The sequence below is a fragment of the Oreochromis niloticus genome, unplaced genomic scaffold (genome assembly GCF_001858045.2).
Source record: "Oreochromis niloticus isolate F11D_XX unplaced genomic scaffold, O_niloticus_UMD_NMBU tig00001507_pilon, whole genome shotgun sequence".
Taxonomy (NCBI): Eukaryota; Metazoa; Chordata; class Actinopteri; order Cichliformes; family Cichlidae; genus Oreochromis; species Oreochromis niloticus.
The window spans coordinates 93,566-106,291 of NW_020327396.1; the positions used below are offsets into that span (position 1 = coordinate 93,566).

The 12,726-nt window shown below is 43.5% G+C and overlaps 2 protein-coding genes across 2 annotated transcripts; one reads left to right on the forward strand and one right to left on the reverse strand.

Annotated features, from left to right (window-relative positions):
• Nucleotides 1-7,617: 7,617 nt before the first annotated feature.
• On the forward strand, nucleotides 7,618-9,319 carry LOC102078783 (uncharacterized). The gene is made up of 4 exons (XM_019355927.2): nucleotides 7,618-7,802; nucleotides 7,944-8,195; nucleotides 8,695-8,784; nucleotides 8,952-9,319. The coding sequence occupies exons 1-4, from the start codon at nucleotides 7,673-7,675 to the stop codon at nucleotides 9,209-9,211; spliced, it is 732 nt and encodes a 243-aa protein (XP_019211472.1). The 5' UTR covers nucleotides 7,618-7,672; the 3' UTR covers nucleotides 9,212-9,319.
• Nucleotides 9,320-9,545: 226 nt separating this feature from the next.
• On the reverse strand, nucleotides 9,546-12,064 carry LOC102077384 (protein ANTAGONIST OF LIKE HETEROCHROMATIN PROTEIN 1). The gene is made up of 3 exons (XM_025904415.1): nucleotides 12,053-12,064; nucleotides 11,544-11,644; nucleotides 9,546-10,932 (listed from the first exon to the last, which is right to left on the reverse strand). The coding sequence occupies exons 1-3, from the start codon at nucleotides 12,062-12,064 to the stop codon at nucleotides 10,035-10,037; spliced, it is 1,011 nt and encodes a 336-aa protein (XP_025760200.1). The 3' UTR covers nucleotides 9,546-10,034.
• Between the last annotated feature and the right edge of the window lie 662 nt (nucleotides 12,065-12,726).

Sequence of the window (12,726 nt, forward strand, 5' to 3'; positions counted from 1 at the left end):
AAATATGGCATAACAGAGGGCAACAATTTTGCAGACCAAGCAGCAAAATCAGTAGCAGTACAAACAGTAGACACACTTATGGTGACAACGCCTCTATGCAAATTCCACTGGATATCTTGAGAAATGAACCACACATTTGTGCCATTACTAGAGCGAAAGAAATGGTTGAGGTGCGGAGCAATTCTACAGGATGATCTGATCATATGTGATGGGAAACCGTTACAACCGAAGTCTTTATACAAAAACAGTAGCTCTTGTGACACATGAAGTTATTCATGCGTCAACAGGAGGGAGTCTAATTAGTTAAAAACACTAGTTAAAGACACTTCTATACATTAAATTTCAAACAAGTCAATAAGAGAAACAACTCTAGCAGAGTGGATGACAAAGTTGCTGGAAAACAGAGAAATAGTTTTGAACAATCAACTGCCGAGTGATTCTCTTCCAGTTTCTTGCAGGTTGAAAAAGGGTTGAACCAATCCGAGAACCACAATCTCCCAAATAGAAAAGTGAGCAGTAAAGTCTAGACTGCAGACCGCTCTAACCTCTGGTGTTCACTCGGTGGGGAGAAGGGCTATCAGTGGCAACACTGAGACACTCGCTCCTCTTGCTGGGTGTCTACTCATTGGAGGCCAAGGGTGTGTCCACGGTCGAGAAGAGGAGAAACGCTCACAGAGGGAGACCTGATGGAGATGGAAATACTAAATGCAAACCAGGATGCCCCTGAGGGTGAGAAACCGCACAGACGACGTCGATGCTGGACAAGAGGATGCCAACTGACCACTGTCACAACGATGTGTTCCATGCTCGTGTTCACAGTATTCTTATCACTGGCCCTGGTAGGCATGAACACGGCCTGCACCAGCAACCCATGTGACCCACACTGCCCGAGGATTTACCGGCAGGCTCCAAATGTGACGTGTCCTGAAAAGGGAACCATTTTTAAGCTGCAGCCTATGCCCAGAAGAACGCGCAGCGCAACGAGAAACAAAGAAGTGGAGAACAATGCTGCACCTTCATACCTAACAACACTGCAGCTGACGGCAGTCTGACCAGAGCCCTGGAAGGACTGAAGACCCTGAATGAGAGAATGAAAGAACATTCTGGAGTGGACACTTCCATGTGGGACAGCTGGATGGACATGTTTGGAAAGTACCGCAGCCTAGTGTCATCAATCCTAGTGTCAATAGCTGTTTTGCAGCCACATTGACCCTATGTGGCTGTTGTTGTATTCCCTGCATAAGATCCATGATCAACAGACTGATTGCCACAGCTATTACACTGGATCCTGTCGGCCAAAAAGAAATTATGACACTGCTGGAGCACGCCGACACTAACTCAAACACCGACAACGACGAGGATGAAGAGAGCAACCTGTAACTAGAAGAAAAAAGACACTCCTGTTAATAATGAAGCAACAGTTAAAAATGCACTGTCAAGAGACTGTATGCTGATAAAAGTTAAAATGTGTAAAACAAATTAACAACAGGAGGGATATGTTAAGAGATTTCTCACTTCTATTCATATGTTATTGAAAGTTTATCTTTAATTTTAGTGTTAATAGTTGTTTACCCATTTATTCTTTCCATTTAATCGTATTTTACTGCTTCACTAGAAGTGAAGCTGAAGACAAAAGCATAGTGTTCTCAGATATGATTTACCCAGGACATCTCCTCTGTACCTGGTTCTCTACGAGCCGTTTCACTCCCAGGAAGGGGAGAGCAGGACGTTCTTATCTACACTCCCAAATACCAAAAGGGGCCCATTCTTTACAATCACACACACACACTCTGAGATCATACACACACACACACACACACTCTGAAACGCTATAAATAAAGAACTGCCACATACGCTGGTTGTGAGCCTGAGACAGCAGCGCTCACCCAGCGTGCGCACGTTGTTACCATCTAAACTGTCTTGAGTGTCTTTATTTCGCCTGAAGAATGTCTTGTTTAAATATTTACTCCTTACACTCCTGTACAGTACAGAATCGCTGCATCGATTGCTAGCAGTGTGACTCTGAAGTGCAGTACTGGATGTCCACGATGTCCATGCATCAAAAAATAAAATTGGCTACTGGATTTCACCTATCGCTGGTTATTTTTAGAACATAACACCCGCAATAAACGAGGGACAGCTGAGAAATATAACATTTGAATCGCTTTTCTCATCATTTACAGATATATTGCGTAAATGCCCAAGACATCTATAGAAATGTAAATCGCCGCTTGATTCATTCATTTGCTTAACTTGTTTTGGACCGTAAACAAGGCGCGAATAGGACACCGGAAACAAAGCTCCCCACAGAAGTTTTTGCACCGGAAGTAGCATATGCTAACGTGCACATAGTCAATTGGGACACAGCCCCTGAATTGGGATACAGGCTGTGTCCCAATTCAGGGGAAGGATGCTCATAAGGACACTACCTACCTACGACACAAGGTAGTGTCCTTAGACGGACGCGAAGTCAGGAAGTGAGCGGCTGTGGACAGCCCCCCTTTTTTTCTCCATAGAAACTTTATTGAACAAACAATAACTATCCAACATAACATACGGGCTGTGGACAGCCTCCTAGCCTTCAACTCCGCCCTTACTTGCGTGTTTTTTCCGGTTACTAGCGCCATAGCGCGAAAACTTTAATATGGCCCCAGAAATGTTGCTCCGTTGTTTGGACAATTTTATTTCTCTAGGAGCTAGAAAAACCTTATCGTTGTTGGCCGCACGTTTTGTACCTTAACTGTGGTAAGGTACAAAACCATATCCAGGTAAAATAATTTCCTTAGGAATTACTTAGCTAATTACACGGATAATTGAATTATTGCCGTTGTTATTATTGTTGTTCAAGTATCTTTATAACTCTGGTTATAATGTAGCTACAATTGGTATAGTTGCGCTGTCTGCTGTCCTCTTGACCAGATTACTCTTAAAAAATAAATTTCTAATGTCAACAAGATTGTTTGTGAACTGGATAAATAAAGCATATATAAAAGTCGCTGCTAAAAGCTGATTGCAGCTTCTACCTGTTACAGGAATGTTGCTGGTGGCTCAAGGTCACATAATATAATTAATGAGGGATACATTTGACAAATGTTTCATGTATTATAGACCAACAAGTTATTTATAGCAGGTTAAATACAAGCAATCAGTTTAGGGTAAAAACCGGAAATCATTTTTTGGCAGACGATCATTTTTTGGCACAACATCGGTCATTCTTGCACATGTACTGTATCATATAAATATATAAACTAAATATTTTTGAAACTTATAGAATCTAATCTTTTGTTTGCTTGTTTTTTTACATAGCACTTTATCAAACTGCTGTCTGCTACAGTGTTACAAGTATTATACTAATAATATAGCCATCCACCATCTCCTTCTTGCAGATTTCTGAAAACATCTTAGTGGTGTGGCAGCCACGAGTGAGCCAGCCCTGCAAACCCTGTGGATGGACGATGCAGTGGACAGTGGGAGGAAGCATCCTAAAGCTCTCTTTGCAGACCACCCTGTGTGATTCTCCACTTGCCAATCAGAAAGACAAACCGCAGGTCTCAGTTGCAGACTCCGGCAGATTCAGTAACACTGCCAGAGACTTCCTGTAATCTATTACAGTTGTTAAAGAAACAGTCCAGGAACAGGTCACTCAGGTTAATCCTGTGTGAACAACTGAAAATATTGTTTTTCCATCTTTACATACTGTGTATGTGAAATATTCTTGTTTAATTGTTATTGTTATTTACTTTATTGCTATCAAATAAATATCCAAGTCATATTGTTCAAAGTTAGCGTTATGTTCATACGTGTTACAAATGCCTGTAAATCAAATTGAGTTCAGTGACAATTACTGTTTGTTTGAATCAATTTATTAATAACATAAAACATTTAAACTAATGCAACACATATAACAATGTAACAAATATATTCAAATAAATAAATTTCTCAATACATAACTCATTTGGGAACTAATCTTTCTAGCAGTGAAAACAGTCTGTCCATCCTCTCCCTGCTCTCCTCTCCTCAGCCTCTCTTTGCTGCCTCATGTCCTCTCTGAGGTCTAGCAGCTCATCATCCCTGTCTCTTTTCCTCTTTCTCCCTGTCGTAGGTGGCTGAGCCGCTTCGTCATCGCTGTCGTTTTGATCACTCACTGCTGTGCTTGGCCCTGGAGTGTCCTCAGGGAGAGAGGACATTAGGACAAGAGGCTTAATGGAAGGCGTCTGTCCTATCACCTCATCCATGAGGGCAAACCAGGGCCAAGTAGCAGCAGTGGGCTTCCCACTGACCCCCTCTCCTGAGCCTGGATACTTGCAATCCTAAAGGCAGAGGAAATCAAAAATGACAGCAGGCAAATAAAAACACCACAACAACTCTTAGTAATTACACATTTATTAACTTGTGTTCCTAAGAATTATCTTCTTGATAACACACATACGTACTTTGTATTCTTTAAAGTTATCTCATGTCTTCTGGCCTGCAAGGGGGTGACTTTCCCCTGCAGGCCCATCTTCTCCAGAATTGTCCTGATCACACACAACAAATAAGAGAAGAATGGAAACCATGGCAACTAAGTTAATCCCTAAACCCAAAGGTTTTCACAGCAGAACACCAGAGGAACACTGTGTGGACATCACAGGTTCTGTACAGCAGCGGTCCGTGAGTCGTTTGGTACCGGGCCACGAGAGTTAATGCTCCGCTGTGAAATTTATGGTTTTCAGGGTTTTATCGTTAACTCTGTTTCCCTGAGTCTTTCCTGTGTTGTAGTTGTGTGTCTTATTTTGAAAGAAATATTTACACGTTACCATAGCGACCAGAGAGCATTAAGCAGCAGAGAGGAGGATGTTACTCTCCATATTGGCGCATTTTCAGGAGTACGCTGCTAATAAAATTACACAATCACACAGGATTTGATCAACTGGTCTCTGAATGCAATTGACACCCCTTCTCAACGAGAAGTCTGGGCTTGGGTGAGCCTGAGTGCTGAAGATTTTTACCTACTCGGAACCATGATAACAGGGTTCTTGCTGATCGGAGCTGGCTTGGCCCTGGCTTATCGAAGAATTAAGGAAGCGGAACCAGCTGTTCAAACCCCCACAAGGCTGCCCGCTGGGATTGAAACGACGGGACGAGGCGTGAGTTTCTCGAAATGGGCTCATTGAGTGCAGCACGGATAAGATCTTGGAGAAGCTTACGGCTGCTGTGAATACTCAGAACAAGACCTCTGAGTGCAAACTGGATTACATCTGGAGGGGCTCGCTCGAAATAACACCTTTGAGCGCAAATTGGATCACATCTTGGGAAGCGCACTGCGGTCGTGAGTTCTCAGAACCTGCTCTTTGACCACAAGAATGACAACATCACGTAACGTAAGTTTGGATAACATCATAGGAAGCTCACGGCTCTCCAACGGGAGATTGAGAGACCAGTGTCGTTAGAACAGCTTTGAAATTCATATGAGTTGTTCACATTAAAGTTAAAACCACCATCTTGATGTGGCTATCCCTTTGGCGCCAGCTGCGGTCTCAAGGCTGGAGCTGAACAACAACACCCTGATAACGGACTGTGTTGTGACTGTTCTTCCCATTCTATGCAAGGCCACCTGGGTTGGCTGGAAGACTGTTTACTTAGCCTGGCAGGGCGAAGGACACTGTCTCAGCTGAACTCTGGACACATACACACACACGCACACAGACATATATACACATGCAGATTTACACTCATCCCCCTCCCCCCTCCAAACGCCTTCGACGCTTATTCCCCTCCGATGCTGACGGTGGATCTAGGTGACCAGCGCATAGGTTGCAGGCCCGGATGTACTGTCTACATCGGCTGTCTCTCACCCTTTACTCACCCCTGTTGCTTGTCATGTGTTTCTTCGGTGTATTAAGAGTTTTTTTCATGTGCTCTGTGCAGAGGTGTTTTTTTCTGTTCTCAAACCGATCTCCCTCTTGGAGCTCAGTCTGGGGGGAGTTATTTTTTCTCCTTATCTTTCCTCGTGTGGTGTATTTTCCATTGTTATACCTCTCTGACCTGTCTTGTAGTGATGGGATTTCCGGCTCTTTTTAGAGAACCGGCTCTTTCGGTTCGGCTCACTAAAAAGAGCCGGCTCTTTCGGCTCTGAACCGGCTCTTCAGGTTGTTTTGTTGCTTTAATTAATTTATTATTAACAATAATATAAAATTATGCACAAAAGAAATTACTAATGTAAAAAAAAGTGGTTTTATTTATATATAAATATATGCGGTGGCCCCTAGAGAGAAAACACGTACAAACTCCAAAGCACATGTCTAGCATGAACTGAACTTCCAAAATAGAGCTACTTAGATCACTTAAATTACACAATTGTTGTTTGTGTATTTAAACACAAGCACTCATATGTAATCAAATAATTTAAAAAAAATGTTCATTTACCTGCTACTACCACACACCAAATCCGGTCGTTAGTACTTGCTGGCTTGTGTAGCCACTAGGTAACAAAAGCTCAACACTGCGCCTAGCATCCTGGAGCACTTCTGTTTTCTTTTGTACGTGTTTTGGAGTTTTTACGTGCTACTGAGTTTTTACGTGTTTTAGAGTTTGTACGTGCTTCAGGGTTTGTACGTGCCTCAGAGTTCGTACGTGTTTTGGAGTTTTTACATGCTATGGAGTTTTTACGTGTTTTACAGTTTTTACGTGTTTTACAGTTTGTACGTGCTTCGGGGTTTGTACGTGCTATGGAGTTTTTACGTGTTTTGGAGTTTTTACGTGTTTTGGAGTTTTTACGTGCTTTGTCTCTGGGGGTCACCGTAGATATACTTTTATTTATTCACTCCACATTAAATGTGATAAATAAATCATATAATACAAAAACCAACTAGTCGCATTTCAACTATTTAAATTTTCAGCTTTTTCCTTTTACAAATTTAAACACTGCAAACCACAACACAATTAAATATAAATTAAATATAAGTTAAAAAATGAAAAACAAAAAGAAGATGCACATTCTCTGTCATATGGGCCTGCATGAATAAACTTTCTGACTCCTTTATCATCTGCAACTGAAAATAGTTGTGGATGATTACTATACCTTTCTAATGTGACGTTGTTGGCCCTGGCTCTCTTTCTCTCTCTCTCCCTCCCGCTCTGTTCCTCTGCTACTGAGTGTAATTACCGCCCCTCCCCCCCAGCGCAAAGCACAAGGTTCGCATGCAGAGTGAAGGGGAAAAAAGGGCGAGAGAGAGGGTGAAAGAAAGAAAAAAAAAAACGACGGCTGGCGATAAGGAGCCGGCTCGCGTCGTTCACTTCAAAGATCCGGCTCTAACGGTGCGTTCACACCGAATGCGATAGAGGCGGCCAGAGCGTCAGGTTTACATGTAAAGTCAATGGAAAGAGGCTGATGACACGCGATTGCGCGTCCGGCGAAAATTCTGAAGCAGATTTGCGTCGCGAAAACGCCAAAACGCCTGAAACGCGCGTCAGTGTAGCGCGTCTGGCGCGTTTGACTCGCGGAAAAAACCACGCGCGTGAGTTTTTGTGTTGCATTTTGTGCATACGCGTCTTTCGCCTCTACCGCTCGAGTTGGAAAAATTTGAACTCCAGCGTCAAATCGCGCCGCGTCAACCAATCAGGAGCCTGGTGACGTCGCTGTAACCAGGTCAAAGGGGCAGATCAAACCAAAGCCCTTCATTCTTCGTTCAGTATGGAGGAAAAACTAATCAGCGCAGTGGCTAATCACCCAGAATTGTACGATGCTAGCTGCTACTTCTACCGGGACAGGAACAAAAAGGAACTAGCTTGGAGGCACATAAGTGAGGAGATCGGGCAACCTGGTAAGTTCATTTGTTCTTATTTTTAATTTTCAGACTGACCCGATGAAGCCGCGCAAAAGCTAGCAAGCATGCCTACTGTCCCGCTATTTTCCCACTGATGTACAAATACCTTTCCGCTAACAAGATAATGTGTTTATTCAGAGGACATCTGCAGGAAAAAGTGGAAGAGCCTCAGGGACACCTATAATAAGGAGAAGAGGACGGAGAAGGAGAAGAGGAGTGGGTCTGCAGCAGGATCGGGGAGGAGATGGAAGTTCTTCGCGGTCATGGGGTTTCTGGACCCCTTCCTCACCCCGCGGGAGACAAGCGGCAATATGGTCCAGGCCGTGGAGAACTTCGCCCCCGAGGACCAGGGACAGCCCGGAGAGGCAGCAGGGGAGTTTCAGTCTGAAGGTATGTTTACAATGAATTAATGTAGGCAGTTAATTTATGCGTGTTTTCATATAGGAATGTATTTTGTTTATTAATAACAGTATACAGTGGTCCCGCAGTTCATCCGTCACTGCAACAATGCGCATTGCATTCTGCAGCCTGATTGACAAATACCCTCCATGTCGTGTCTCCTGCGCCAAATTTACCATGTTTGGTTTTGATAACCATCACGTCCAATAGAAAAAACAGCACAAAGACACTCATAACTATGACCCTCATTCGGAAATAGACACCTGCACTGCGAGGGAAAAAGGCGCACAAAAGTGGCGCCACAGACGGAGAAAAAGCGCGGCATAATAATACTTTTACGTTTAAAAATCGACAAAGGTTTGCACTTTGACAATGAACTTATGAGAACTGCGGCTATTGTTCATGTGCTGCAATAAATGAGGGACCACTGTATATAATTTCTGAATGACTATTGTTTTCAACCTGTTAACATTTAATATTGTCTTAATAGAGTCATCTGATTATGCAGCAGAGCCATCCCCTGCTGCTTCTTCTGGCTCCCCAGTCCCTGGTCCCTCCACTCCTGCTGCTGCACCCACAGGTATGTACATCAAGCACTGATAGCTTTTTAGTCACTTGGATTCCCTGGTGATCACCTTTACTAAATATTCACAACCAATCTGTTCATATCCTGTTTTTTTAAATTGTGAAAATGAAAATCTAGTAGCAGCCTTCTCAATTCTTTGTGTTTTGTGCTGTGTTTTACAGGCCCACAGAGGAGGAAAGCTCAAAAGCGGCAGAGGGACGGGTCACAGGATGGTCCATCGGCGGTGGAGCTGGCCATCCTGGAGTCGCTGAAGAGGCCACGCCCGTCTCCAACGGAGTATTTCCTCCTCAGCCTTGCTCCTGCTCTGGAGAGCCTGCCGCCTCAGACACGAGAATTCGTGAAATTTCAAATGCATAAATTAGTTTTTGAAAGCAGCACAGCTGTGTTAAATTTGGAAACATTGGACCCTAGCGATCAGTAGTTTACTGATGAGGCAGCAGGCTCTCCAGGGCAGAAACAATGTTCTTATTTTTCTCCTCATTCTCCCTGAGGCTCTTCCACTCCAAGCTGGGTCCTTTTTGTTCCTGTCCCTCTGTAAATAGTTAAATGTTATATATTTATGTTTAATGTTGTTATTGAATTTATATATTTTTTCAAATAAACATTTTTAATAACTAATGTCTCAGTTTTACTACACAGCAAATATTCGCACCCGACTTGACACATGTAGAATGTATTTCTTATTATACTAATGACAAAATATAGTAATACAGTGGGATGCAAACGTTTGGGCAACCTTGGTAAAAGTCATTATTTTCCGCTATAAATCGTTGGTTGTTACAATAAAAGTTGTCAGTTAATTAGATCATATGGAAGACACGCACAGTGATATTTGAGAAGTGAAATTAAGTTCACTGGATTTACATAAAGTGTGGAATAACTGTTTAAACAAAATCAAGCAGGTGCATAAATTGGCAACTTAAAAAAGACAAATGAAATGAAAATTTAGTGTATATCAATGTGTGTCTCTACTATATGATATATGCAAGTGACATTTTCAATTGTAACAGCAATTCATACAGGAAAATAATGACTATTAATAAGGTTGCCCAAAATTTTGCATCACACAGTATATAGGAACATAGTGAAGACAAGTTATTTAAGAGAGTAAAGAGAGGTTATTTTATTTTGGAGTAGAGCTCCATTTATTAAGAAAATGTTAAAAAGGCAGGAACACTCTTTACAGGTTTGTGGGTGGCTCTTAAAAGAGCCGTTGTGGGGAAGTCACTCGGACTTCAAACAGGCTACTCCTTTGGCTGCCAAGTCACAGCTCCCTCCGCCGAGAAGTGGGCCATGAATTTCTCCCTCACCAGGACAGCTTCTCTGGAGGAGTTGTTTGCTGCTACACGGCCCAGGCTATGCAACGGCTCCACCACAGCAGGTGCCACACTCCTCACAGCAGGTGCCCCTCTCTCGTCCAAACAGCGTAGAAAATTGTGGAGAACACACGTTGCCTTCACACACTTCTCCGCAATTTCAGGACGGAGCTCCATGGGGCGCCGATACATCCTCCACTGTGAGGAGAGGACACCAAAGGCACCCTCCACTATCATCCTGGCCCTGGAAAGGCGATAGTTAAAGATCCTTCTCTCTAAAGGGAGGAGGCGTCCAGGAAAAGGCCTCATCAGCTCACGCCGCAGCGGGAACGCTTCATCAGCCACAAACACATGGGGCTGGGCTCCACGGTGTTCTCCACCAGGTAGAGGCTGGTCAGGAGGCAGATGGAGAGTCCCAGCCCGAAGAGCCTGACCAAAGGTGGAGTTGGCCAGAATACCCCCGTCGCTGGTCCTCCCGTACCCCCCAACATCAATAACTCGGAAGCGATACCTTGCATCCACAACCGCAAGGAGAACAATGGAGAATGTTCCCTTGTAGTTGTAGAACATGGATCCTGAGTTGGGGGGTGCCTTCGTCTGAACGTGCTTCCCATCCAGAGCTCCGCAGCAGAGAGGGAAGTGCCAGCGCTCCTGGAATTCCTCTGCAATGGACTGCCAGTCTCCCAGTGAAGGCACAGCCATGAAATCATCCACTAGACAGTCCCAGATGGCTGTCGCTACCTGGGGGATGATCTGGCTCACGGTAGACACACCAACTCGAAAACTGAACGCAATGGTCCTGAAGGAGTCCCCGGTGGCAAGGAACCTGGACAAAATTGTTTAAAATTAGTATGATGTGTACTGCAGTTACAAAATACATTATTCAAATTCCAAAATACTTTTGTGATTTCAGATTTCAATTTCAAATATATTAGATAATATCTAATATACACTATGTAATTATCCCTATAATTACATAGTGTTTATTAGATATTTTCTAATATACACTATAATTATTAGATAATATCTAAAACAGTCTGCGGGGATTATATAAAAAAAAATCAGCTATACATGAATTACACCAGGTCTAAATAAAAAAGAAAAAGAGTATCACAACAAAGATTAGCGCACAGTGGTCCACTGTTTTATATCAGCAAACACAGAGAGCATGCACTGATAGACACCACAGCCATGCTATCATTGCAAACACTGATTACAGCATAAATCGAATTAAATCGGGACTTAATGAGACCTTTCGAGTATCACTAGAAATATTAAAAATACAGTCGTCACCGTACCACAGTTTACTTGCAGTAAACACCGAGAGCATCCACTGTTAGCATATCACATCCATGTTAGCAGTGTATAAACGGATAGTTTAGCATATATTAGCACAGGTATCAATAAAGGACTACCGTATTAAAGACTTTTACTAACCTCAGGCAGATGGACAGGCGCTCTGCAGGTGGGATTGAGCGCCTGTAGTTGGTGTCTAGGCGGGCGATTCTCGGACCGACGCGGGAAAGCAGGTCCTCAAACTGGGCGAGTGAAAGACGGTGATATCGCTGGAATCAGCCGTCATCCAAGCGCAGCTCCTGGAGCAAGTGGTGAAACTCTCCAAAGTGCTCACGCCTCTGGAGGACCTGATGGACCCAGGTACGGCGAGGACGTCTTTTTCCCCGCTGCTCTGCTCTCCACAGTAGATAGAGAAGGGAAACTCTCTCTTGAAATGCTAGCTCGACAGCTGCCATCTTGCAAAGATACCGTCTGGCGCAACTTCCTCCCACATCCCTCCCACATTTCCGGTTCACGCGCGTCAAAATATGCAATTTTGAGGCGCGGTGGATTTCTGTTGGACACGCGTTCGAGGTGCGAATGTGCAGGCGTCAAATTAGGGGCGTTTGGGGCGTTTTCGCTCGCGCCTATCGCGTTCGGTGTGAACACACCGTAAGAGCCATTTCGTTCGCGAACGACCCATCACTACTGTCTTCCCCATGTGATGTTTTTGTGTAATGTATGTATGGTCGGAGGGTAAGATGGCGCCGCCATTGCGTGCAATAGGCCGGCAGCCTTATGAAATTTCCACTTGTGGGACTAATAAAGGTATATCAAATCAAATCAAATCAGTACAGTCACGTTTATTATTTTATTTACAAAATACCACTGTTTTTGTCTTGGTCGGATCATTTTATGTGGTTGTATTCATCCGTGATACCTTAAAGGCCGCTCCGTGTCTGACATAAACCGGTCTGTGGCACAAAAAAGGTTGGGGGCCGCTGCTGTACAGCATGAGGGTTAATAGGACCGTACTCACATGAATATGATGTGTAAAATGATTTATTCTTGTACATCCACGCCATAGCGGCCCAATTCTTCACCCCAGTGAAGACGTGATCGTTTTGTCCTCGTTTTAATAAATTAAGCCATTTGGTCTTTGTTACCCATAACATATCACCAATTCGAAAAAATCAAAATTAGCTGTATGTAAGCGGCATTACATGAAAAATCGCGGGACAAGTGTCATGATCCTGGGTCTATGACCCAGCGTTTTGAGTTTATTGTTATTATTTTCCAGTTTCTGCTGTTTTGTAATTGTTCTTAGGGCTTGAGTTGTTTCTTT

What these genes read in the sequence shown, in the direction of transcription:
- LOC102077384 (XM_025904415.1), bottom strand. An exon ending in CGCCTGTCCATCTGCCTGAG is followed by an intron (nt 10,933 to 11,543) that starts GTTAGTAAAAGT and finishes AATTTTGTCCAG; the next exon opens with GTTCCTTGCCACCGGGGACT.
- LOC102078783 (XM_019355927.2), top strand. Translation starts at nt 7,673, where the DNA reads ATGGAGGAAAAACTAATCAGCGCAGTGGCTAATCACCCAGAATTGTAC. An exon ending in TGAGGAGATCGGGCAACCTG is followed by an intron (nt 7,803 to 7,943) that starts GTAAGTTCATTT and finishes GTGTTTATTCAG; the next exon opens with AGGACATCTGCAGGAAAAAG. An exon ending in AGGGGAGTTTCAGTCTGAAG is followed by an intron (nt 8,196 to 8,694) that starts GTATGTTTACAA and finishes TTGTCTTAATAG; the next exon opens with AGTCATCTGATTATGCAGCA.